At 46.7% G+C, this 25,233-nt stretch overlaps 1 protein-coding gene and 1 pseudogene across 1 annotated transcript; both read left to right on the forward strand.

The window, feature by feature from the left end:
• LOC125534799 overlaps positions 1 to 8,702 on the forward strand; it is a 42,765-nt pseudogene extending 34,063 nt beyond the window's left edge.
• A 12,782-nt stretch (positions 8,703 to 21,484) lies between these two features.
• On the forward strand, positions 21,485 to 22,535 carry LOC125540754. The gene is made up of 4 exons (XM_048704324.1): positions 21,485 to 21,867; positions 21,991 to 22,156; positions 22,269 to 22,355; positions 22,464 to 22,535. The coding sequence occupies exons 1-4, from the start codon at positions 21,485 to 21,487 to the stop codon at positions 22,533 to 22,535; spliced, it is 708 nt and encodes a 235-aa protein (XP_048560281.1).
• Positions 22,536 to 25,233: the final 2,698 nt, after the last annotated feature.

Consider the following 25,233-nt stretch of genomic DNA (forward strand, 5'->3'; position numbering starts at 1 on the left):
AGGCTATGATCACCAAAAGCTATGGAAATCAAGGCAAATGGAGATCAAAGCTCTGATACCACTTGTAGGATCAAAAGTATGTCCAGAGGGGGGTGATTAGACTACTTGACCAAATAAAAATCTAGCCTTTTCCAATTTTAAGTCTTGGCAGATTTTAGCAACTTAGCACTAGTCAATTAAACAACCTACACATGCAAGTCTAAGAGTATAGCAGCGGAATGTAAAGCATTGCACATGAAGGTAAAGGGAGGAGTTTGGAGAGAGCAAACGCAATGTAGACACGGAGATTTTTGGCATGGTTCCGATAGGTGGTGCTATCGTACATCCATGTTTGCGCGAGTCCACGGAGGGCTCCACCCACGAAGGGTCCATGAAGAAGTAACCTTGTCTATCCCACCATGGCCATCTCCCATGAAGAACTTGCCTCACTAGGGTAGATCTTCACGAAGTAGGCGATCTCCTTGCCAGTACAAACTCCTTGGTTCAACTCCACAATCTTGACGGAGGCTCCCAAGTGACACCTAACCAATCTAGGAGACACCACTCTCCAAAAGGTAATAGATGGTGTCTTGATGATGAACTCCTTGCTCTGGTGCTTCAAATGATAGTCTCCCAACACTCAACTCTCTCTCACTGATTTGGATTTGGTGAAAAGATGATTTGAGTGGAAAGCAACTTGGAGATGGATAGAGATCAAGATTTATGTGGTTGTACTGGAATATCTTGATCTCAACACAAGTGTAGGTGGTTCTCTCTTAGAAAATGTATGTTGGAAGTGTACGCATGTTCTGATGGCTCTCTCCATGAATGAAGAGTGGATGGAGGGGTATATATAGACTCCACACAAAATCTCACCGTTACACACAAATTACCAAACTCGGTGAGACCGAATCCTGAAACTCGATCGGACCGATTCAGTTCAAAATGTGAACGTTAGAATTTTCGGTGGGACCGACACGTCAACTCGGTGGGACCGATTCATTAGGGTTAGGGCATAACGTAATCTCGGTGAGGCCGATTACACAAACTCGGTGGGGCCGATTTTGGTAATAAGCTAACCAGAGAGTTGGTCAGGCAAACTTGGTGGGACCGATTCACCCATCTCGGTTGGACCGAAATGTTACGAAGGGGAAACAGAGAGTTTGCATTGCGAACTCGGTGGGAATGATCACTCATCTCGGTTAGACCGAAACGTTACGAAGGGAAACAGAGAGTTTGCAATCCCATCTCGGTGAGACGGAAATCCCTGTCGGTGAGACCGAAGTGACTAGGGTTTTGTGGCAGTGGCTATGTCAACTGAACTCGGTGGCGCCGGATGGAAAGTTTCGGTTGGGCCGAGTTTGACTTTTGCTTTGGGACAAATGTGGATATGAGAAAGTGGTTGAGGGTTTTGAAGCATATCACTAAGCATTTTGAGCAAGTAACCCATTAAGCAACACCTCATCCCCTTTTAATAGTATTGACTTTTCCTATGGGCTCAATGTGATCTTGGATCACTAAAAGGTAAAATATAGAGTCTTGATCTTTAGAGTTTGAGCCAATCTTTTGTCCTTAACATTTTGAGGGGTCCACATTTCTAATCCATGTCATGCCAATCATTGAGCTTTCCTAAAATATTTATCTTGAAATAGTATTAGCTCAATGAGCTATATGTTGTTAGGAATTACCAAAACCACCCCGGAATAGTTGCACTTTTAATTCCACACCGCACCACCTCCGGCACAAAGAACCATCCACGCCCGCTGTGCAGACCCTCCATCTCAATGCCCAAGACGGGGCCTCCAAGGAGGTGACGACGCCATGGCGGCACCGCTGCCCATTCATGAGGTACTAGGGATTTCACCCGGGCATAGAGGACGGAGGGAGTAGGGGAGTTGACCTCGCCATCACCCCAAGGAGAGGAATGACGCGTGAAGCACCATCGACTATGTGGCTACCGCCGTCGGCCAAAGGTCTCCCTTGGACAAGGTATCACCCCAGCACCCACCAGGCCAGCTATCAATACCTTTGAGCACGGATGCCGGAGATCTAGACAGCCGATGGGGAGAACAACGCACTAGGATGGTCCGCTTTCAGATCTGACAAGAGATGCATGGGGAACCATGTCATGCCACGATCGTCGTCCACCGGACCCCGCTACCCAAACTGCCAAGGAAAACCGTCGACCGATCTGACGAACGTCCACCTGTCGGGGGAAGGACGCCGCCCCCACCAATCAAGGCCTCCGCCTTAGATCACGCCTGGCCATGGGTCACCGCGCAGGTGCTGTAATAACCGTGAGCTCTCCCTGCAACCTTTTGGAGGCAAAAGCATCATGGTACTGTATAGTTGTTATCAACATATTTGAAATTGTCAAGAGAGTTGGTGAAAACAAAATATATATGTTTGATCCATCCGAGTAGATATCGGAACACGATAATTTTGGAAACCTACTATTTATTAGTATGGTTTTAATTTGTAAGCCATGAGAAATGCCCTGCTTCTAAAAAAATAATCATAAGCATGAAAGTCTAAAAGTCAATACAACGATCAGTTCAAATCAAGCCACACGCTGAAACTGACAAATTGACAATCACTCTCTCCTTTCACTATTATAAGATTTCTTTGATACTTTAAGAACGACTACATACGGATTTAAATGAGGCCAGTCCACCCCGCTTTTGATGGCCTTTGGGCCATGGAGGTGTGGAAAATCTCGGCCCTCCGCCAGTGGGAGGGACCCAGATCTCGTTTTTGTTTGGTTCAGTGTCTTGGTTGGGGAGTTGTGTTGCGGTGGTGATGCCGCTCGGTAGGAATAGTGTCTCCCACGTTCGATTCCGTTTCGATGGCACGTGTATCATGGTTGGAGGGCATGTGAAGGTGTGTCTTTGTTGGATCTCGTGGGATTCGGTCAGTGTTGGTCTTTGTTGGATTTATGTGGATCTAGTTTTCGTTTGTCTTCGTTTATGTGGTTATAGGTTTCATCTTTCCGATCTACGACTCACTTCATCGGCGATAGTTCATGCTTTGATGCGCTGGTCCTTTGGGTCTTAACACCCACTCTCTACTACGGCAAGGTTTGTTCGGCTAGGGTGAGGGAGGGGCGATGAAAGCGGCGCGTCTTCGACTCGGACCAGTGCTTCTACTCGCGTCACTAGGCGGTCGATGGTCCTAGTTGTAAATTTTACTACTCTACTATTCTTGGTACATACTGCCATGATTGATTATGAGTATATTAGAAATTTCTCCCAAAAAAAGTAAAACATGTCTATATATTTCTCTAAAGTATAAATACATAAACACGTCTATATACATCCTATTGGGGGAAAAAATGCTAGAACATCTTACAATAATGCACCCGACCAACACGTCTATATACTCCACGTTCAATTTGATCCTCTAATCACGGTGAGGCCTTGACAGAGAAAATCACGGGCTCATGCAGGCGCTATATTGCTTGCATGCAGTAGAAAAACTGCTAAAGGAAGAAACATCACGGTACAGAGAAAATAATGCCTAACAGCCGCGCCACCTAGAGCACTTTCCATAGCAAGTCGCCCTTCGACGCCCACGCTACCGCATGTCGCCCACCTCGCCACAGTCGTGCGCACGTCGCCCACCTTGCCAGCGCACCCGTGCACGTCGTCGCTGGTAGTGGTTGGCCGGTCCGCTCGGTCCGGCCCGGGCTTCGGTGCCGCCGGTCCGGTCCTTGAAACCAGGACCGCGAGGCTGGTCGGTCCGGTCTAGTCCGGACCGCCGCCGGCCGGTCCAAACGGTGGCTCGGCCAGGGATCGGACTGGCCCGGACCGTATCCAACCCTGTGCTTTGATTTTCGGCTGTAAAAAGTGGATTTTGGCCGAATTTCGGCCATCTCGGCCTGAGGCGAAAAGTATATTTAGGTCGAAATTGCTCAAATTTGGCAAATATTGGTCAAATTTAAGTCCAATTACAGTCAAAATTTGGTCAAATTTCAGCCGAATTTTTTGAAAATGGCCGAAATTCGGCCATCTCGGCCTAGGGCGAAAAAAAGCTCAAACCGAAAATCAAAACACACCCCCTGAGCGGGAAGGACCTGAGGACCGGCGCGCTGTGGGCCCTCTCGTCGTGGCGCGGCGCCGACGACCCGTCCCCCGGCGACTTTCGGTACGTGATGGACACCAGCAGCGGCTCGCCGGAGCTGCACGTCTGGAGCAAGGGGCGCAAGACATACCGGACGGGACCCTGGAACGGGGCACGGTTCAGCGGCATCCCGGAGATGACGACCTTCGAGGACATGTTCGAGTTCCGGTTCACCCACACCGCCGCCGAGGTCTCCTACGTGTACCGCGACCGCGCCGGCTTGCCGGTGTCCCGCGTCGTCCTGAACGAGACCGGCGTGGTGCAGCGCATGGTCTGGGACCAAGGGGCGGGTACGTGGAACGTTTTCTCGTCCGGGCCGCGCGACCAGTGCGACCGCTACGGCCTGTGCGGCGCCTTCGGCGTCTGCAACGTGGTGGACGCCGTGGTGTGCGGCTGCGTCCGGGGGTTCCGGCCCAGCTCGCCGGCGGAGTGGCGCATGCGGGACGCGTCCGGCGGGTGCGCACGCGGCACGCCGCTGCAGTGCGAGGGCGGCGGGGAGGCCGGGTTATATGTCCTGCGCGGTGTGAAGCTGCCGGAGACGCACGGCAGTACAGTGGACGCCGGCGCCTCGCTTGAGGGGTGCGGCCGGAGGTGCCTGGCCAATTGCTCCTGCACTGCGTACGCCGCATCAGACATCCGTGGTGGCGGTGGCGGGAGCGGGTGCATACAGTGGTTCGATGAGCTGGTGGACACGCGGTTCGTCGACGGCGGGCAGGATCTCTTCATCAGGCTGGCAATGTCTGACCTAGGTAAATACTTTAGAAAAAGCTACTCCCTCGATTCTAAAATAAGTGTCTCAAGTTTAGTATAACTTTATACTAAAATTAATACAAAATTAAGACATTTATTTTAGAATGGAGGTAGTACTACTTTGCATGGGTCAATGCTTTTTCAGTTCGAGAGTTAAGTTCGAATCATGCTCGATAGGAATTGAATTTCCTCGCGCCATAGAACCTAACAGCTTGACCAAAGTAAGATTTGTCCCAAGTAAATCCATGTTTGCGTATTTGCCGGGCGCCTAAATATTTTGGACATTTTACAAATTTGGGTATGGTTGGCGGTATGGTTCACGGGCAGCGAGGTCCGGGCAGTAGCGCCACCGGCCATCAATGACGGAGCTTAGTACAAGTCTGTAAGGGTCATGCTCCCCTCCCCTCCCCGCGGCCTTAGGCAAAATTCTGAAAATAAATAATTATGCCGTTATTAGATTTTTGCTTTGGCCCTTCGAGAAATTCTTGTCTTAGCTCCGCCACTCCCGGTCATAGATGGCGGTGGCCGGCGGTTTGGCCAACGACCGAGGGGGTTCGGAAAGAAGAAAGGCTCTCAGCCGTCTGATGTTGATCAAACGGTTGTGACTGATTTAACTGAATTCAAAACATTTTTTGTCTTTTGCAATAGTCGCCTCCAATTGAGTTAGTGTCACAAACTCAAACTACCCGTGATTTTCTCTGTCTAGATTACAATGTCAAATCAACGCACGTTCTAAAATACTCCTACTCTTCTTTTTTTTTGCGGGGAAAACTTTCAATCTATTCATCTTCAATTATGGTAGTACAACGAATACTAGAAATAATAAAAATTACATCCAGATCCGTAGAACACCTAGCGACGACTACAAGCACTAAAGCGAGTCGAAGGCACGCCGCTGCCATCGCCCCTCCCTCATCGGAGCCGGGCAAACCTTGTTGTAGTAGGCAGTCGGGAAGTCGTCGTTCTAAGGCCCCATAGAACCAACGCACCAGAACAGCAACCGCCGCAGATGAAGAGTGTAGATTAAAAGGATCCAACCTGAAGACACACGAACGAAGACGAACGACAAACAGATCCAAGCAAATCCACCAAGCACAGATCAGCCGGAGACACAATTCCACACGCCCACCGATGATGCTGAACACATCACCGGAACGGGGGCTAGGCGGGGAGACCTTTATTCCATTTTCAGGGAGCCGCCGCCGTCTCGCCTTCCTGAATAGGACGCAAACCCTAACAAAAATCGAAAAAAGATCTAAAAACGGAGCCCTCCCACCGGCAAGGGGCGAGATCCACTCCGCCTCCATGGTCCTAAGCTCATGTAAATACTCCTACTCTTCGATGCTCATTGTTTGACTTTGCCTCTTCTCCCTGCCAATCAATTGCAATAGTGGAATTGGAGAAATAAACATAAGAATGCACATCTAAAAAATTCTTATGCATATGCATTTCTCTCTTATTCAAATCACCCACTTGCACGCATAAAACAAACCTGTCCTCTTATTCCACCTCAGCAAGCTTGACTTCAACCACCCACTAGACATAATAGTTCATTCACCAAGCTTGACACCCCGTCCGAAGTCAGACTTTCTGTCCATGCACAGAATTTTACTCCCCCAGTATCAAAATAAGTGACAGTTTTTTTTTGAGAGACAAAATAAGTGACAGTTAGTACAAAGTTGGTCACTTATTTGGGAACGGAGGGAAAATTAGTACAAAGTTGGGTCACTTATTTTGGGACGGACGGAGTATTTTCAATCAGTGTGTCCTTGTCAATCGCCTACCAAGACAAACATGTCAAGATCACACATTATGACGCACCTAGTAATAGTGGGTTACTAGCTACATATGTAAATCCCACAATTTTTGGACGATGCTGACACTGCACCTGCATCTTAATTCAGAGACAGCCAAGAGCAAGAAGTTTCTCACCGTCATCGCAGCAGTGATAACAGGGTTCGCATTGCTTCTGCTGTCACTTGGCTTCCTGATCTAGAGAAAGATCCGGCGGCGGAGCAAGGAAGGTCAGAGAGAGGGTCCTTCGTGTATGTGTTTCAGGAAGATAATCTGAGACTACCTATTGCTCATGTCATGTGGCTTCCTTGTCCATATTTCCAGTCGCCATGTTTGATGACATCATGAGGGGCGAATGTCCAACGTACCACCTCGAAACCATTAGAGCTGCCACTGACGGGTTCCGTCCCGAGAACGAGATCGGGCGCGGTGGCCTCGGCATTGTGTACAAGGTGATACAGTAATGCTTTGCACATAGCAATAGTACAACCCGTGTACCATGTCAATCAGAACTGTGGTCGACTGGTCTTGTAGTACTTGTATGGAAAATTAGGGTCTGACTAACTGAACTGAATTTCTCAGGGTCAAATGCCAGACGGCCAGGAAGTTGCAGTGAAGAAGCTGTCGGCGGAGAACAGAGTGCAATGCCTGAAAGAGTTCAAGAATGAGGTGGACCTGATCGCCAAGCTGCAACACCGCAACCTCGTACGCTTGCTCGGCTGCTGCATCCACTGCTCTGACAGGATACTCATGTACGAGTACATGAGCAACAAGAGCTTGGACACCTTTATTTTCGGTAAGCATGACGTCTCACTCACTGTAGCAAAAACTATTGCCATTTCTTCTCGAGAAATTGCCGCACTCAACTCTGCGAATTCACCAACAGATCCGAGGAGGCGCGCCACTTTGACCTGGAAGACCAGGATGGACATTATCCTCGGGGTTGCCAGAGGGCTTCTCTACCTTCACCGGGACTCGAGGCACACGATGATCCATCGAGATCTCAAGGCGGCCAACGTTCTCCTTAATAAGGATATGGTCGCCAAGATATCAGATTTCGGAGTCGCGAAGCTGTTCAGCAGCAGCGGCGACAACAGTCAGGACTCCACCGTCACGGAAAGGATTGTTGGGACATAGTAAGATTTGCAACTTTGCATAACACACCAATGGTCAAGTACTATAATTTGCCTCGACTTTTTATTTCGATAGCCGGATCTTTTGATGTTTTTTTGTATTGTGTCATCATGGCGGTGGTTACATGTCACCGGAGTACGCCATGGACGGCATGGTATCATTCATGCAGGACGTGTACAGCTTCGGTGTGCTGTTGCTGGAGATCGTCAGTGGCAGGAGGAACCAACGAAGTTTCAATCTCATAGCTCATGTAAGCAATCAATTACCTTTCCTGCAACAGAAAGCAAAATAATCAAAATGAGATTTGCGTGGTTTCATAAAATTCATAATTTTTTGAAATTCCGTGCCTACATGGCCCAAATATCAACCCCGTTCGCTTGAACCAAGAAACACATTCTGATGGAGCCACATTGAATTCCATGATGACCTTGACAAAACAGAATAAATTTTTGCAGGCATGGAATCTGTTTGAAGGAAACAGGAGCCTTGAGTTCCTTGACCCAGCCGTGCGCGGCGGCCCCACCGCCGTAATCCCCATGTTGTCACGCCAACAAATGCCAGGGCAGCCACTTCGGCCAGTGGTTTGTATGCCGGTGAGAACTCGGGCGGACCTTCTCAACGTGGAGGACACATCCAGCAATGAAATGACCATCACGAACCTCGAAGGCCGGTAGCAACTATAAAAAATGCATGGATGGACGGATGCAGGGCAAGCTGGAAATGAAGATTGCAGACATTACTACCACATTCTGTATGTAATTAGGTAGAAAAGGTGCATGCAAGCTATCTCATGCATCTACAAAAGTGTGACCTCTTAATTAACACACCTCTGTAAAAAAACACCTATGTAATTCATGGAGACTGAGAACAAATTCAAGATTTGACAAAATTTCAAATGAACTGCATTTGCATGTGTACAAATGTTAGGCAATATTTGATACATGGTGAGTAAAGGTTTGAGTCATGGCCCGTCGTAACCTGGGTCTTGGGAAGGTAGTTCCTAAAAAATTGATATGCATCCACAAGGCCACAACAGACCGCACCCAATGTGTATGTGTTCCTATCAACATGGATCAGGCAATATTGGAGATATGACTCAGCCAGTACAATAAGGATCAGGAGAGGAAACAAATGACAGATCGTGTTTTAAGAAGAAAATTATCTCTTTCTCCACTACACCAGGAACTGCAATACCAGTTTGATCAAGTTTAATGGATTGTATTCCAGTCTCTCTCTCTCAAATAAGTGGCTCTCAACCTTTGTCTCCACACTAGTTGTTGGAATTTTGCTAGTAGGCCTTTGACCCAAATCCCAACTAAAATTCTGAAATTCTCTTGGCCCATTCATGTACACATGTGAATGGAGTGAGTGAGACTAAAGTTTAGTCCCACCACGTAAGTTGAGTGAGAGTTGCACCTCTTTATAAGGTGAGCTCTTCTACCACTTGTGAGCATGAGAAGAGGAGACCTACACGTGCGCTCCTCCTCGTCGCGCCGCGCCGGGTTGCGGGATTGAGTCGAGCCGAGGACAGAGCTATGGAAGTTGTCTATATTTTTGCTACTCGGGAAAAATTAATGAGTCGGACGCATTCTGAACCGTTTCCGATTCTTTTGGATCGTGACTCGGACGTGGGGTTTACTCTCACAACCTACCCGGCCCGCACTATATAGTCAGGCAGACGTCTACCCTAGCTGCCGCTGTATCGTATGGTTTCGCACCACTGTTCCAGATAATTGCGCCGCCAAGCAAGTCTTCTCCATCCCTCCTTTCAGCGTGCACCGCGAGAAGGCACAGTAGGCCTCCGAAACCCCGCCTCTCGTGATCCTGTATGGGTGAGGGGAGATCAGGTTTTTGGGGAGCGCACTCGCGCGACTGCTGACAGCGACGACTTCGCCAACGACGACTTCTTCCCCGACCTCGGCAACCTCATCCTTGACGACATGGGCGACAACGTCAACGCCGGCGGTGCTGCTCCCGCTGCACCGTATGTGATTCTATCCTTCTTGTTCGAGATCCTGGTAGAATTCATGCTTCTAGTATGTGCCCTAGATGTGATCTGTTCATCTACTATGCTAGTTCGCATGATTAGTTTAATCTCTACTATTGCTGTCATGATTTATTTTCTCTTTATTCAGGTTAAATCTTGTAGTAATTTGCTCATATTTTCAACATTAGTTCCTCTCTCAACAGGAGCTCGTCCAGCTCCAATGTGTACTGCTTAATGGATTGTTGCTGTTCGCTGAGTATGGTGAGCTCCATAGGACAATAAGTTTGCTCCTAAGCTTGCATGCCTGCAGGTCGACTCTAGAGGATCCCCGGGTACCGAGCTCGAATTCGCCCTATAGTGAGTCGTATTACAATTCACTGGCCGTCGTTTTACAACGTCGTGACTGGGAAAACCCTGGCAATCGAACGACCTAGTCTGCTTCAATGTCGAGCGCTCAACACGTTTAGCATGCAGTTAATTTCATAGCAAATATAGTGCTAATCACATAGTAACACGCAAATAATATCATACATAATATCCGCATGCACTTAATATACTTCCAAATTAACGTGCATTGCACGTAGACATTAACTAGTGGTTTGAAGTTTTCAGGTGCACCTTATCAATTGATTCATACAAGTGACAGGACATGACAAACATAAATTTATTTTTTATGATGCTAAAATAGTATGGCATGCTCTTAAACTGGGTACATCTGGTATTGTAGTTCCTCATGATGTTATGTAATAGTGATAATTTTCTTTCAGAGCACAAGCTGGATTCAGTTCTTTTGTTTAATTGTTTCCTTTGATCTTTATACATCGTACTCACCGAGTCATATCCCTAGTGTTACCCTGATTCGTCTTGATTCGAATGTCATAACAGTGGTGGGTGTGCTCTGATTTTATTTCTCTGGTGGCTAACAAAAATAATTTAGTTGGACACTTTGTTAGACGAAACATATACAAGTACCTTGTAATATCATCGAACATATGAGGGAGTTAGTCCCAAGATATTGCACGTGGAGTTCTACGATGTTTCTTTTTTGTTCATTTTTTCCCTCTGGCCTGTATCATACTTGTTGAGTCATATCCCCAGTGTGACCTGTTAGAAATTTAGGGTTTGTGGTCTACTCCCTATTCCTCTGCGCTTATCCGTGATGCCGCTTACAAATCGCATATATGAGGCTAGTGGGTAGGGCCTTCTTATACTGTCTTTCCAAAAAGTCCACCTCTTATACAGATATAAGATTTCTAGTCTTCTCCACTAGTTTTCAGGATAGAGTCCAGATCAAATTACCAACCACGATCATATTTGTCTGTTAACGGAGCACGCGCTTGTGAGGAACGGGCCATAATAGAGTGTAAATTCCTCTAATTATGTAGACCAACATTAGGGCAGTAATCTAACTATATGATCTAGCTCCTTCCAATCATCAGTGTACCCGGGTAGTCTTTCCAATATAAATAGTATATTGTATTCCACTGATAATCGACCAGCTTCCTTAAGCATATATTACTTAAGTACATTCCAGCAAGTAACAATTTCATGCTAAACATGTAAATCAATTCCGTGTATAAATACATGTACAATTCCATAATGAGGTATTCCGAATATTAACAATTCCAAGAAATTTGAATATAGTTGCAGGACACATAATTCCAACATGACACTCATTTGTGTTCATTGGAACTTCAAACCCACCATTACAGTTTGTTGTGGATACATTCCGATTTTTTTCACATGGAGTACGCACGTTTCTTTTTTCTGGGAGAACGTCGGCTAATTTGTTCCAAACACAACTATATCATCTTTTCATTAAAATATTCAAACCTGTTACTAATTTGCCTATGTCATTCCTGATGTGTGAAGATAACTTTAGCTGTGCTGAGTAGCAGATAAAATTTGTGTTCTGTTTTTGGGGGCAATTTCTGTTTGTCTCTACAACTCTTTAGGTTTGTTGCTACAATTTTCGTTGTTCTATCCTTAAGTTCTACCACCCCCGCAAGGAAGTGTATCAACAAATTTACTGTCCGAATGGCAGTTTGGATGGATCCATTACTCTATTGTAGTTCATATCTCTTGCATTTCAGTTCGTATATTATGTTGCGTTTCGAAATCAGCTCATGTGAATCTCATAACGGATCTACTCCCTCCGTTTCTAATTATAAGATGTTCTAACTTTTTTCTAAATCGGATATATAGACACATTTTATTGTGTTTGTTCACTCATTTTAGTCTGTATGTAGTCCATATTGAGATATCCAAAACATCTTATAATTCACAACGGAGGTAATACATTTCTTTGCATGCCGGTTGAATTCGGTCCTTATATTTTTGGGTGATGCAAACTAAAATAACCAGATACATAAGTATTTGCATTAGCTCATCGCCGGTGCTAGTTCAACCATGGAAATGAACATGTACTCCAGAGCGTAATGGAAATTTTAGGTTGCATGCAAGTACTATGTACTTCTTGCAAAGGCAAAATATACTAGGATGAAAGCCAATGATGAAATGTGCAATAATTCTGTAGAAGTTATTCATAGTTTGCAACATACTATAGCATATATGACTGATGCATTGAATTCTTGAACCAAAATATCGAGTTCATATAAAAAGCTCAGACAAACTAGGCACACCCGGTCCCCAGCGGCATTACTCTAAATAAGAACGACTAGACACCAAACACTTCGAGGCACATCAAAGTAGAACTTCAGCTCATGATAAAGAAAAGAAGCAGTGTCTATGGCCATATGGAATAATTCCTCTCATCATCTCCTTGTAGCATCGCTCAGGCACCATAATCTCGCGTTGCAAAGAAAGGAAGTTGACAAATGTTCTCCTGAAAGCGAAATGGAGTAATATGCATATGGTTGTCTTCGTCTTCATTCCACTCCATCTTTCCAAGAAACTTACCACCAATATCACAATGCAGAACACATCCTGGAAACTCGATCACCATCTCACACTCATTAAGTGTAACAATCTTCAATACAGTTCTCGCCCTTAAATTGAGCGGCGGCAATCCCTCCAATGCCATCATGTTAATACTGTAAATGAGGGCCCATACCTCATCTTCGTAGTCATGCATAACATAGATATCTATAATGATGCCATCATGACTACTGCAAATAGAAAGTACTCCGTCCAACTCCAACAGTGACATCCAGGGGTACTGTCGGGGAGGATGGGACAACCACCGAAATGTGTCATCCTCGGTGTTGAATATCATTATGTTGCTAGGTCCATTGCTAATATATTGCCGTCGTAATAACCAATGAAGGTTGTCGCGGTAGATGACTGTTGTATTGTGAGAACATGTGAGTCCACCCATTACTACTTGTTGCAATGGCGGTTGTTTGATAGGCCTCGGTTCATTGGCTCCCACTGCAATGATGTAGAACTCAACCGTGAAAGTGAAAAGATCCTCGTTCCTTGTCCAGATTGAGTAAAGCACCTGGTATCCTCCAGATGGACGATGTTGGTATAATCCGGCAATGCGAACCCTTCTACCTAGTAGGTCTTGTTCATGTAGCAGCGGTAGAGGAGCACGTTGGCGAGTACTTGGATTGCAAACTTCAAAATGTCCCTCCCGGTCATGGAAGGAGATTATAAGGAGGCCATCACATACTGCATGGATCACCAGGTTGTCTTCGTGGGGCCGGGTGTTGGGATACCGGAGTACGGTCCGATGATTGAGCTTGCGACTTGCGGCACCAGGACTAGTGTGACAAAATACAGAGAGATGGTGGTCAAAGACATGGCCATTACTCTTGATAAGGTGAATGACTGGGAGTGACGGCTGGTGGTGGTGGTGCGCCAGGAGGAAGTCCTTGGTGGTGGTGGCATGACGCCATGACTTGCAGACAGCACGACACCGGAGGATGTCCTCTACCGGCAACCTAACGAGTATCTCTTGGATGATGATCGACTCGGCCAAGTCGTCGAGGACGGTCATGCTACAGATGTTCTGCAAGGTGTTTGATTGTTAGTGTTGTGACTAAAAAGCGATAAAGGTTAGTAAATATTTGGTAGCTAAATGGGGTTCTTCTTTTGAATAGAATGTTTTTTGTGTAAATTACACTACATACCAAAATATTTATACTTTGATGAAAATATTACAGGGGCACATGTATTCTGAACTAATTCAGTAAAGCTGAAAAAGTTTGAAATCTCTTCAAACTTTGGTCAGATATGAATGAACAATAAGTAAAATTTAGCCCATTTGGCCCAACCAAGATATGAAAACTTGAGAAGTGTTTCCCAAAGCGGCGGATTGAAAAACCTATGCTGCACCAGCGTTGTTAATGAACTTGTTAGGAAACAAGTAAAAAGGTGGGAAAAGGACACTTATAGGCGAGATAATTTACCATGGTACATATATGGAGGAGGAAGATGGCATAGATAGATAACTATGGTAGCATCCCGCTAGTGCCATGACTATTTTCCATTGTATCTGGAAAGAAACTGGGGTAAGGAAAGGGAGAGAGGGTGATATTAGCGAAATGAATAGTTGGATCGACGAGATAGAGAAAACATACCAGACGTCGCGGTCATGCATGAAGCTTCTCACCTCAGTGAAGGAGGCACTCCGACGAGCATTGGGTTTTGGTGTGGTTCCTCGGTTTAGTGAGGCCGAGAGGAACAGCACAAGTAGCTTTATATGAACAAGATTCAATGGATGGAGGCGAGTCCTAGTTTTAGGAGCGAAAACGTTATGGGAAGTATTAATTAGGTTTCTTTTCTTTTCATCGCTGTAACTTATCCTATGTTATTTACTTTTAGAAAACGTCAAGACACTTTTTTTTTTCTTTTTTTGATAGCGTGGCAGGTAAACAAGCGTTCCTTTCCAACAAAGGATTGAGAGTTGTACTGGAATTTAGAACAAAGAAGTGGAAGAGAAGAAGAGATGTAAGTTCCTACAACGTGATTTTGTTTGACGTTAAACCAATACTAGATGCGCACTGCTACGCGTCGGCCGGTGGATCGTGAGCTGTTGCATCTGACGGATTGAGCGGTCGAGGGTCACCATCTAACAGGGCCATCTACCACACATGTGTTGCAGAAAATTTCCGCAACATGTGTTATGTTCTGGAAATTTTTGCAATATAGGTCAAGTTGCAGATTATTTTTGCGATAGATGTCTTGTTCTAGTGTTTTTTTGCAACAGAGGTCTTGTTGCAATTGAATTTGTTTTGCAACAGAGGTCTTGTTACCATAGGTCACGGGTTCAAGTCCTGAAAACAACCACTTACAGAAATGTAGGAAAGGCTGTGTGCTATAGACCCAAAGTGGTCGGACCCCCCCGGACCATGCACAAGTGGGAGCTACATGCACCGAGCTGCCTTTTTTCGCAAACAAATGTCTTGTTACTTTGTTGTTTTGCAACAGAGACCTTGTTGGAGAACTTCGCTGTAGCGAGCAGCACACAACGACCACGCCAGCCAAAAGAAAGGCCAACTCCCTCAGGATGGCAGGGAAACAATGGACGCAGCACCTCGCGGTAGACGCGGACGCCAATTCTTCCCCAGGACGGCGGATGCAGCTTGAGTTCGTGCACACCGCAATGGCCGACGTTCATGGTGGATGAGGGAGGCAGCGGCGGCGCCTATGCTAGCACTGACTGTCAGTGGCAGCGGTCGAAGCGACACAAGGAGGCATTGGGGGCAGCGGTCGAAGCAGCACGAGGAGGCGTCGCCTTAACGGGGAGCTCGGGAGGTGCACGAGTGGCCACTGCTCTTGTGGGATCTAGATCCAGATCCCGGAACACACCAGTTGTTCAGGTGGGGGAAATTGCAAGAACGGCTCGGTTTTGAAACCTGGTCTAGGTAATAATGCGTTGATTAAAATCAGATCCAACGTCCACGGAGGCGATGGACGAACGCATCGCTACTGTCGGATGATCCCAATCATTGGGATTGCTACGTGTCCCCCAGCTGATCAAAAGATCGGCCGACTCGTGGGTCATCTGATCTGGTGCATCAGCGCCCTCCATCATTGCAACATAAGTATTGTTGCAGAAAATTTCTGCAACAAAGTCTTGTTGCATTCTTTTTGCAACTAAGGTTTTGTTGCAGTTTCTTTTTTGCAACAGAGACTTTGTTGCAGAAAAAAAATTGTCTTCATCTTTTTGCAAATTTTTTTGCAAGTCAGTTTTTATTGCGGATTTTTTTGTAGTAGCAGGCTTTGTTGCATAATTTCTCTTTTCTTCTTCATCTTTTTGCAATATAGCTAATATTATGGAAGAAACTTCTTCAACATTGATGATGTTGCAGAAGTGGCCAAAAAATCACCAGGAGTCAGCTCCATGTCACATGGGACACATGTTGTGCGAGCAAGGCGACGGATGAGATCCAAGAAATCAGCGGGTTGAAGGGAATCATTTCTCTTGAATAATTTACGAATCAACATATAGGCCAACTGAGGATGAGTGACATCAAATCGGTCAAAAGTGCCTACTTGGAGAGAGTAAAAAAGTATCCATGCACCCCGACCCAAAGCAATAATCACTTAGATTGAACGAATTTGTGTTAAAAACATTTTCCATTAAACTTTCAAGAACACTGTTTCACATATTACTCCTTTAAAGGTTCCTGGCGTACCCGCCTCCCTATGGGCGCTTCGAGGGCAAACAAAGCCTCCGCGTCGTTTGTTTCCGGCTAGCGTGACAGGGTGGTTTCTCGAGGGCTCTGCATGCCATCTGATCTGAATGGATGGCACGTGTCCGTGTGACCTGATTGGGTGGTATGGGGGCACATCCATTGTCATTGTCATTGGGCGGCGGCGGGCACGCCCGTGAGCACCTTGTAGCACGTTTCCCCACATGCGAAAGCATGCCCGAACGCGCCTGTCGGCGTCCTCGCCTCATGCCAGGCTGGTCTAGTTGCGACAGGCAGGGCGTACCTAGTGCCCATATATCAGCTTGCACGTGGGGGCTTGCGTCGTGTCTGGTTCGCTCCGCCAGCCGGATCCTGCGTTGCGGGTGCAGCACCTGATCACGCGTGCGGCCTGCCTGTCATGTTGATGATCAATATATGTATCATTTTTAGAAGAATAAACAACCAGACATTGTATCCAATATCGATGCAATTTCTCAAAATTATTTAGAAAAAATATTAATATCATTAAACCCAATCGCTGTCCGGTGCGCACGCGCTATCAGACGCGATGCAGCGGCCGCACCACGACCGTCCATCTCGTGCTACCCCCGCACGGACACGTGGCTGGTGGACCGACCAGGTGGGTCGTTGTTTTTTGTCGGGTCGCTTCAAAATTTTGGGAGATGCGCTGCTTCATCTATCCTGCCGTTTCCCCGTTCCCCACCTCACACCCTTTTCCCGGCGACAAACGAAATCCGGCTTGAAATCCCTAGCTTCACCGCGAGCGCGGGCGACGAGAGTGCCGGCGGGGAGTCTAATTCAACGAGCGCGGCGACGGCCCCCCGACGAAGGATCCCGTAGCAGTTCGACGAGGCGAGGGCAGCGCGCGCGTGCCGTACAAGGAGGAGAAGGCAGCGGCGACGGGGAGGGGGTGGAGCTGGTGGTCCAGCGCGAGGCGGCGACGAGCACCCGGAGAGTGAGATTCGCTTGCTTCGAGTGACCTAGGTGAGTTCATCCCATGTTTCCCCCCTGGCTCACACATCTCATGGCTGTTTGGGGGTTCGTCGCCGACGGCCTTGTTGTTATCAACGACTGCAAGAGGAATCAAGGGTAAATCAAAAAGAAGAGGCTCCCGGAGAGGAGGGAGAGAGGGGAGGGATTTTGAGGAGGCGAGGGCTTGGGCGAGGGGATCCTGCTGGAGGTGGGAGCAGCCGGGGGTGGGGGGTGGGGGGCTCGCCGGAGAGCGCGCGAGGGCCGGGCGACGAGGCACAAGCGACGAGGGGGAGGGGGCGACACGGGTGAGATGAGGAAGGAGAGGCGCTCAACCTGAACAATTTTTTCAGTAGGCAATTTTTGGCAGCCGGTGCGTGGTTCAGTAGGCAATACATTTGTGTTTCAGTAGGCAACACTGTAGTATTTGCTTTAGTCCTGGGGTACAAGCAGTAGGAAAATTTGTATATAGGAAAGCATTTTTGAGTAGGCAAGTTTGCTTTCACATGAAGAGAGGGCATTTTTCGCATTTTGTTTCCTCCAGAATTAGGCTAGGTGAGACAATATTTGGGTTTCGTGCCGCCTCCTGCCCACTCGAGCGAGGCGGAGAATCAGGCGAGGAAAGGCTCAGATGCGCCCAGGTTTTTTTCCACCATTCACGCCGGGCTCGCTGTAGGTCTCGTTTGATCGCCTGAAACACACTTTTCAGGAACATGGAAGTGTATTAATGTGCTTGTTTCGCCAGTAATGTCCATCTCCGTTGCAGCCAGCAAACGTTCACTTTTTTTTGATTTTTTGCTCATTGCCTTGCATGATTTTCGTTGGCAACTGCATTACGTTTTTGAAACTGAAGAAACTTGTACATATGAGTGTTGAATAGGAGTGTTCTCAATGCATTATGATGACATTTTGGTCTGTTATCTGGTTATCTTTTTATACTAATACTTATTACGGCAATTAGCAAGAATGAACTGTTAGGTTTACCAGATAGCTGCAACACATCTTATTTTTTTCTGTAAGGCAAAATGATGCCTACATTTTTCTCAAGCAAGCACTTCACCGTTCATACTGAAACGAAATCATGGAAGTATATCAGTAATTTGATTGTACACATCAGTGTGACTGTACATCTAGAAGCAACAATATGATTATACAGTGAACTTCTCCAAGGGAAACTAATATGTTGTACTCCAGGAGAGAAAACATGAACTGATGAAGTTGCAGGTAGCCCTTCTTTAATATTTATAAATCTCAGGTACATATTTTTTTGTAAGTAACCAATCACTACTTTGTCTTTTGCACAAAAATTCTGTGCGGTCGTAGGGCGCGATTTCCAAAACTGAAGCGGATCCCATATGCATCCCAAATATTTATTATTTTTTAGTGTTTTTTGTGTAGGCAAGTTTTTGCCTCCAGTAGTCTGCAAGGGTTTTTCAACAACAGTTTCTTCTAACTCAATGTTTTTCAACTGCAAGCAAAAAAATGGAGGGCTCCACAGATGAACAGACTGGCGAGGTACTTGCCCACTTCCCACCGAACATTTTTTTCAAAATGACTTTCAACATAGGATCAGAGAGAATCACCCTTTTTCTTTAGTGTTTTCATGTCCGCTTCTAACAGGGTGCAGCAAGAGTAATACAAGGCCATAGGCGTCCTAGGAAGAAGCAAGTTCAGGAAGGTAGAAACAGAGCATCGCCATCAAGGCTAGTAAAGTTAAACAAGAGCTTGGACCAACGGCAAAAGGATCTGATAGAAACTTACCATCTGGGAGGCATATTGAAGATCGAAGCAACAACAATGCCCGCAGACCTCAGCAGGTGGGTAATGCAGATCCACGACCCAGATAGCGAGTGCATCGTTGTCCCAGGCAGGGGCGAGATCCCCGTAACAGCCGAAAGTGTCCACCACACCTTGGGTCTTCGCAATTCAGGGGAGGAAGTGTTCTACGAGTGGGATGCAGAGGCAATATCTTTCATAAACAGCAGGTTTGGTTTTCAGAATGGGTGCGCCCCCGAGATAACAATCGTCTGCACCATGTTTAAAGAGATGAATGGGAGAGCAGACGATGGCTTCATGAGGGCCTGGCTGATTGTGGTAGTTTGTACCTTCATGTGCCCTACAACAAGCTTACATGTCAGCGCTCGATGCTACCCAATAGTCGCCGACCTAGAGAAAGTAAAGAGGCTCAACTTCTGTGCATTTATAGTGAATCAGATAAAAGCTTCATTAGGGGGTAGCAACAGGAAGAAGGCTGTAAACTGTTGCGTGCACCATATGGTCGTAAGTACCACCTGCTAGGCTCTTTTTCGTTATTTTTTCTTTCTTTTTATTTTTTCCCTACTTATGCTTGGTTGTATACTATACCAGAAAAGAGAAAGGCTGTCCCATACTGATTCCCAACTTATTTTTTACCGGCATTTTCTTTTGTTTTGTGTCTGCAAAACAGGTGTTATATGTAAATTCTCTGGTAGTAGACATCGCAGTACCAGATTTCCGAGTCCGTGTAGAGGCATGGGACAACAAACATATATGGCTAGTCGCAAAGGCAGACAAAAACCCCCAAGGAGGATACGGCAAGCTTAGGGTGAGTTTGTTTTTCATCCATCCTTTTTAAAAGTAGGTTTTTTGTGTTTCTTTTGTCCTGTTTACAATGTTACCCAACTAGTTCAGGCAGGTGCAACACACTAGCCTAATTGCTGCAGTTTTTTTCCTGCTTAACAACACTAGCCTAATGTGCTTTTTTTTCACTCACCCCACCAGATGAAGCCAAGATACACAAGCAACGGGCGTATGAATAGTCTTTTTGTTGGGTATGAGGAGACCGAGAAGTTTGTTTTCTCAAAGTTGCCACCCACATTCAAAATAAGTGTATGTTCTCCAGCTTCTTATTTTACAATTTCACTAGCTTTCCATTTTTTCTTTTCAGTTGTTTTTTACAGTGAAGGTTCAGATTTTCTTTCAGTACTTTTTCCTATATAATACTTCTTCAATTTTAAAACCACCCGGCTTTTATTTTTTTTGATTCATTTTTTCCCTAACAATTTTTTTCATGTGTTTTTTCCTATGAAAATGCATCTTAATGCAGAAGAAGAGGAAGATCGTTGCAACGGTTAGCTCATTGTGCTCAGAATGGTCGGATAGAATGGGTATTTTCATTGAAGAGATCAGCAATCTGGATAGGGAGGATGACAGGGACTCTAGGAGCAATTCACACAGGACAAAGCGTCGTAGGGCAGCACGCATTCCAGGCATAAGAATCAAAGAGTCCGAGCATCATGGGGGCATCCCGGAGGAGAAAACGAAGTTTATGCCAAGCTCGGAGTCAGGGGAAGATGGACAAGCAAGGTGTAGTGGAAACATCTCTGATGATTTTATCTCCCCAAGGACCGCAGCTTCAAAGCAAAACGAACTCAGATCCAAAATTTTGCCCTCAAGGAATAGTGGAAATGTGACTATGAAACAGAAGTCAGAACCCGAGATGGAGCCGGCTAGGGAGGGTGCAAAAGCAGGCAAGTCCCTAGAGTGCAGCCATGCAAATCTTGCAAGCAATGTAAACCAGCGGGGTCACACAGCAACCAATGGGTTTGGAATGCAAACTCACACAACAGCAAATACAGATGGACCAGAAGAAAATGGGCACAAGGGCAACACACCTCTCGGCAGTGAAAAAATCACAATACTTGATGTCACCCCAATATCATCAGCCCCACCTCTCAACCGTTTTGTGCATCATAAAGCATCTGTACACACACCAAGTCCATCCACTGGTGTTCCATACATGGTCAGCTCCAGCACTCCTACAACAAGGAAGTCGTGCCTAGGCCCTAGCAGCCAAAAGAAAGGGGGAACACCCACATCAGCACAATTCAGGGAAGCCCATGCAACACAGTTGGCAACGGCTACGATCAGGGAGAAGCTACGATTGGGGCCACTTGCGCAACAGCAAGCAATGCAACAGGCACAAGTTGGCTCATCAAACCCTGTCTTCACACCATCAAGCTAGACCAACCACCCAGTCGGAGCAACACAAGGTTGTCCATCTTTCGACCTTAACATGAGTTTTCATGAAGATGAGGGCACCAACAGAGGCCAATCCATAGAACTGAAGCCACGCAACCTAGATGCATGTATGTCAGAAAGCGGAGATGAATGGGGATTGGACCTGGAGGAGCTACAAAAAGTGTGCTATGAGGCTGAAAAGGCATTTGCATTGAAGAAAGAAAATGAGAGGCTAGAGATGGAGGAGAGGCTAAGAAATGGAAGGCAAATCAACGATCAAAATTCAAAAACACCAGTCACAGCAACCACAACCGTAGAAAATGTCGCTAGCTCATCAAGGACTCCAGCAGCGGTTGGGCACGAGCGGAGAGTTGTAAGGGCACCAGCACAACTCAGGTCACCATACATATGCCTGGAGAACACGGATCCATTTTACTGCTCAAAGCAAGTTCGCGACATCTACAATGCTGTGTGCCAGTATAGTGTGACCCACACAAGGCAAGCCGACAATAGGTAAGGAAATCAAATATTTCTTAGGTCTGGTTTTTGGGGTTTCTTTTTTAATTGCTTCGTTTCAATACATGAGACTAACATCTTTTTTCTGTTTCTATTTCTATGTGCCAAATTTCAAAACAGCAAGCCTATCAAAAACTATGACACGCTCTACATCAGCTGCAATGAACTTGCACAATCAATGGCACCTGGACAGAAGATGGACAGCATGCTGGCCGAGATGGCAATCATTGCATTGAGGGAAGCAGGGTTGAGGCCAAAGAAGAGATTAATGCCACTACGAGTAGCTGTAAGAATTCCCCCCTTTATCCCTTTTTTATCTTCTTTTAGTTTTTTATCATAGAAGCACAACAACTAATATGTTACCACTTCTCTTTTTTTACATCACCATCCGTTGCTAGACATTCTTCCCGAACAATAGTTTCACAAGGAACGACATAGACAAACATTTTGACAACAAAACCAGGAGGCTAAGCAGATGTGAATCAGTAAGAAAAAAAATGACAATGCAGTTTTCTTCATGCTTCCCTCTATCGTTTTTTTGTCCCATCTCAACCCACTCTCTCATCAAGCACGTATCATGTCCTACACTCGAGATTCTGGACAAGGAGAATCCAAAGGAGACAGGGCATTATTGGCTAATGGTGCTGAACATCAGGGACAAGTGATTTGAGGTACTGGACTCGGCAAGGACGTTCAAGGACAAGGCATTAGTAGAAACTGCGAACAAAATCATGAAGGGCATCAAAATAAACTGGGAGAGGCACTACAGCAAGTCAAGTGTGCAGATTGCAGATTGGAAACTCCATGAAATCAAGTGCCCAAAGCAGGATAACAGGCAAGGGCCCCCCTATCCCGTATTTTTATTTTCTTTTTTCCGCATTTTTTCTTTTTTGTTTTATCATTTTTTTCTTATCCGAGCCTAATACAAATCGACCACCCAACCAAAAATCGCCTACCTATACGGCCTAGTGCCGCCTCACCGGTCAAACCAAGTAGTCTAAAAAACCCTCAACCACCCTCCCAAAGTCGCCAAACACGGGAGGTGGGGTGCGCATCGCCTACCTAGCTGGCTAGCATCGCCTCACGGGTCGAACCAAGTCGCCTAAAAACCCTCGACCACCCCCACAAAGTCGCCTAACATGAGAGGTGGGGCGCGCATCGCCTACCTAGCTGGCTAGCATCGCCTCACGGGTCGAACCAAGTCGCCTAAACACCCTCGACCACCCACACAAAGTCGCCTAACATGGGAGGTGGGGCGCGCATCGCCTACCTAGGTGGCTAGCGTCGCTTAAAGGGTCGAACCAAGTCGCCTAAAAACCCTCGAGCCACCCACACAAAGTTGCCCAACACGGGAGCTGGGCGCACATCGCCTACCTAGGAGGCCTAGCATCACCTCACCGGTTAAACCAAGTTGCCTAAACACCCTCGACCACCCACACAAGTCGCCTAACATGAGAGGTAGGGCGCACATTGCCTACCTCGGTGGCCTAGCGTCGCCTCACCGGTCGAACCAAGTCGCCTAAAAACCCTCGACCACCCAAACAAAGTCGCCTAACACGGGAGGTGGGGCCGCACATCGCCTCCCTAGGTGGCTAACATCGCCTCACCGGTCGAACCAAGTCGCCTAAAAACCATTGAGCACCCAAAACAAAGTCGCCTAACATGGGAGGTGGGGCCGCACATCGCCTACCTAGGTGGCTAGAATCGCCTCACCGGTCGAACGAAGTCGCATAAAAACCCTCGACCACCCAAAACAAAGTCGCCTAACACGGGAGGTGGGGCCGCACATGTCCTACCTAGGTGGCTAGGATCACCTCACCGGTCGAACAAAGTCGCCTAAAAACCCTCGACCACCCAAACAAAGTCGCCTAACGCGGGAGGTGGGTGTTTCGCGAAAAAGAAACATCCCCCGGGCAGGGGTAATTCCTAATGCGTAACAGCGATAAAATAAAATGCAGACATGCCAGTATACTTTTGTATACAAAATAAAGAGAAACACATAGGGAAATACTGCTTTATTATTCTCTCGAGAATTACAAAGTGCGGTTTCCCACATGATTACATATATTGCGCCATAGATAAGTACATCTGATTAATATCCAGCGATTGTGGAGGTTCTGGTCCCGGAGCCTCGTAAGACGATCCGGTTAATTACATCCGCGGGGCAATCCACGGAACACCTCCGATTAAGCTGTGATGATGCTCGTCGTCTTGTAACCTGAAATATTCTCATGATATGTTGAGAAGTAAAAGTGGCATGTAATGATATCCCAAAGCCTTGTCGGCATTTGGTATGAGACATCCGGCCTTGTCGGCACCGGGTTCATAGTGAAGTCCCAAAAAAGTGTTCGGCCTCGTCGGTCACGAACAAAGTGAGTCCGGCCTCGTCGGTCACGGAAAGGGGTAATGACTCCATGCCTCGTCGGTCAAGGAGATAGTGCGTCCAACCTCGTCGGTCAGGACATATGAATATTTCCGGCCTCGTCGGTCGCGGAAATCGGTAATGCCTCCAAGCCTCGTCGGTCAAGGAGATAGTGCGTCCAGCCTCGTCGGTCAGGACTTATGAATATTTCCGGCCTCGTCGGTCGCGGAAAGGGGTAATGCCTCCAAGCCTCGTCGGTCAAGGAGATAGTGCGTCCAACCTCGTTGGTCAGGACTTATGAATATTTCCGGCCTGTCGGTCACGGAAAGGAGTAATGCCTCCAAGCCTCGCCAGTCAAGGAGATACTGCGTCCAGCCTCGTCGGTCAGGACAAATGATTTCCGGCCTCGTCTGTCACGGAAAAGGGAAATGATCTCTTGGCCTCGTCGGCCAAGGAGAAAGTGCGTCCAGCCTCGTCGGTCAGGACAAATAATTTCCGGCCCCGTCGGTCACGGAAAAGGGAAATGTTCTCTTAGCCTCGTCAGCCAAGGAGAAGTATGTCTATCCTTGCCGGTCTTCGATGGAAGGGACCGTGTCATGAGACTTTGTGATGGACACCTAGCCGTGAGGGTCTCGAATGAGATATGAAGTAACCACGTTGTTCACAAATCATGAAAAGATATCCATATCTGAATATTTTATCTCCAGGGCGGGCTATACTAATTAGCCCGTCATGCTGACTCGAGTTGTGCAAGCAATTAGAGGCTTTCTGTTACACCAGACGGGCTGCCATTTGTATAGTTTAATTTTTCAGGCCGAAACTATCAATGGTTTGGCCATGAGAAATCACAAAGTGTTGTTTAGGATGTAATCTCCGCCTAGTACTATAACGTACTATTTCACTGTCTTGTTAATCTCTGACATTTACATCAAGCTTTGCACCAGGTCTGCCATGCATGTCAACTGTGTGCCGCTATCATCTTTTCTAGGGCAAGCTCAGTC

The sequence above is a fragment of the Triticum urartu genome, chromosome 2 (assembly GCF_003073215.2).
Source record: "Triticum urartu cultivar G1812 chromosome 2, Tu2.1, whole genome shotgun sequence".
NCBI lineage: Eukaryota > Viridiplantae > Streptophyta > Magnoliopsida > Poales > Poaceae > Triticum > Triticum urartu.

What these genes read in the sequence shown, in the direction of transcription:
- LOC125540754 (XM_048704324.1), top strand. Translation starts at nt 21,485, where the DNA reads ATGTCAGAAAGCGGAGATGAATGGGGATTGGACCTGGAGGAGCTACAA. An exon ending in ACAAGGCAAGCCGACAATAG is followed by an intron (nt 21,868 to 21,990) that starts GTAAGGAAATCA and finishes ATTTCAAAACAG; the next exon opens with CAAGCCTATCAAAAACTATG. An exon ending in TAATGCCACTACGAGTAGCT is followed by an intron (nt 22,157 to 22,268) that starts GTAAGAATTCCC and finishes ATCCGTTGCTAG; the next exon opens with ACATTCTTCCCGAACAATAG.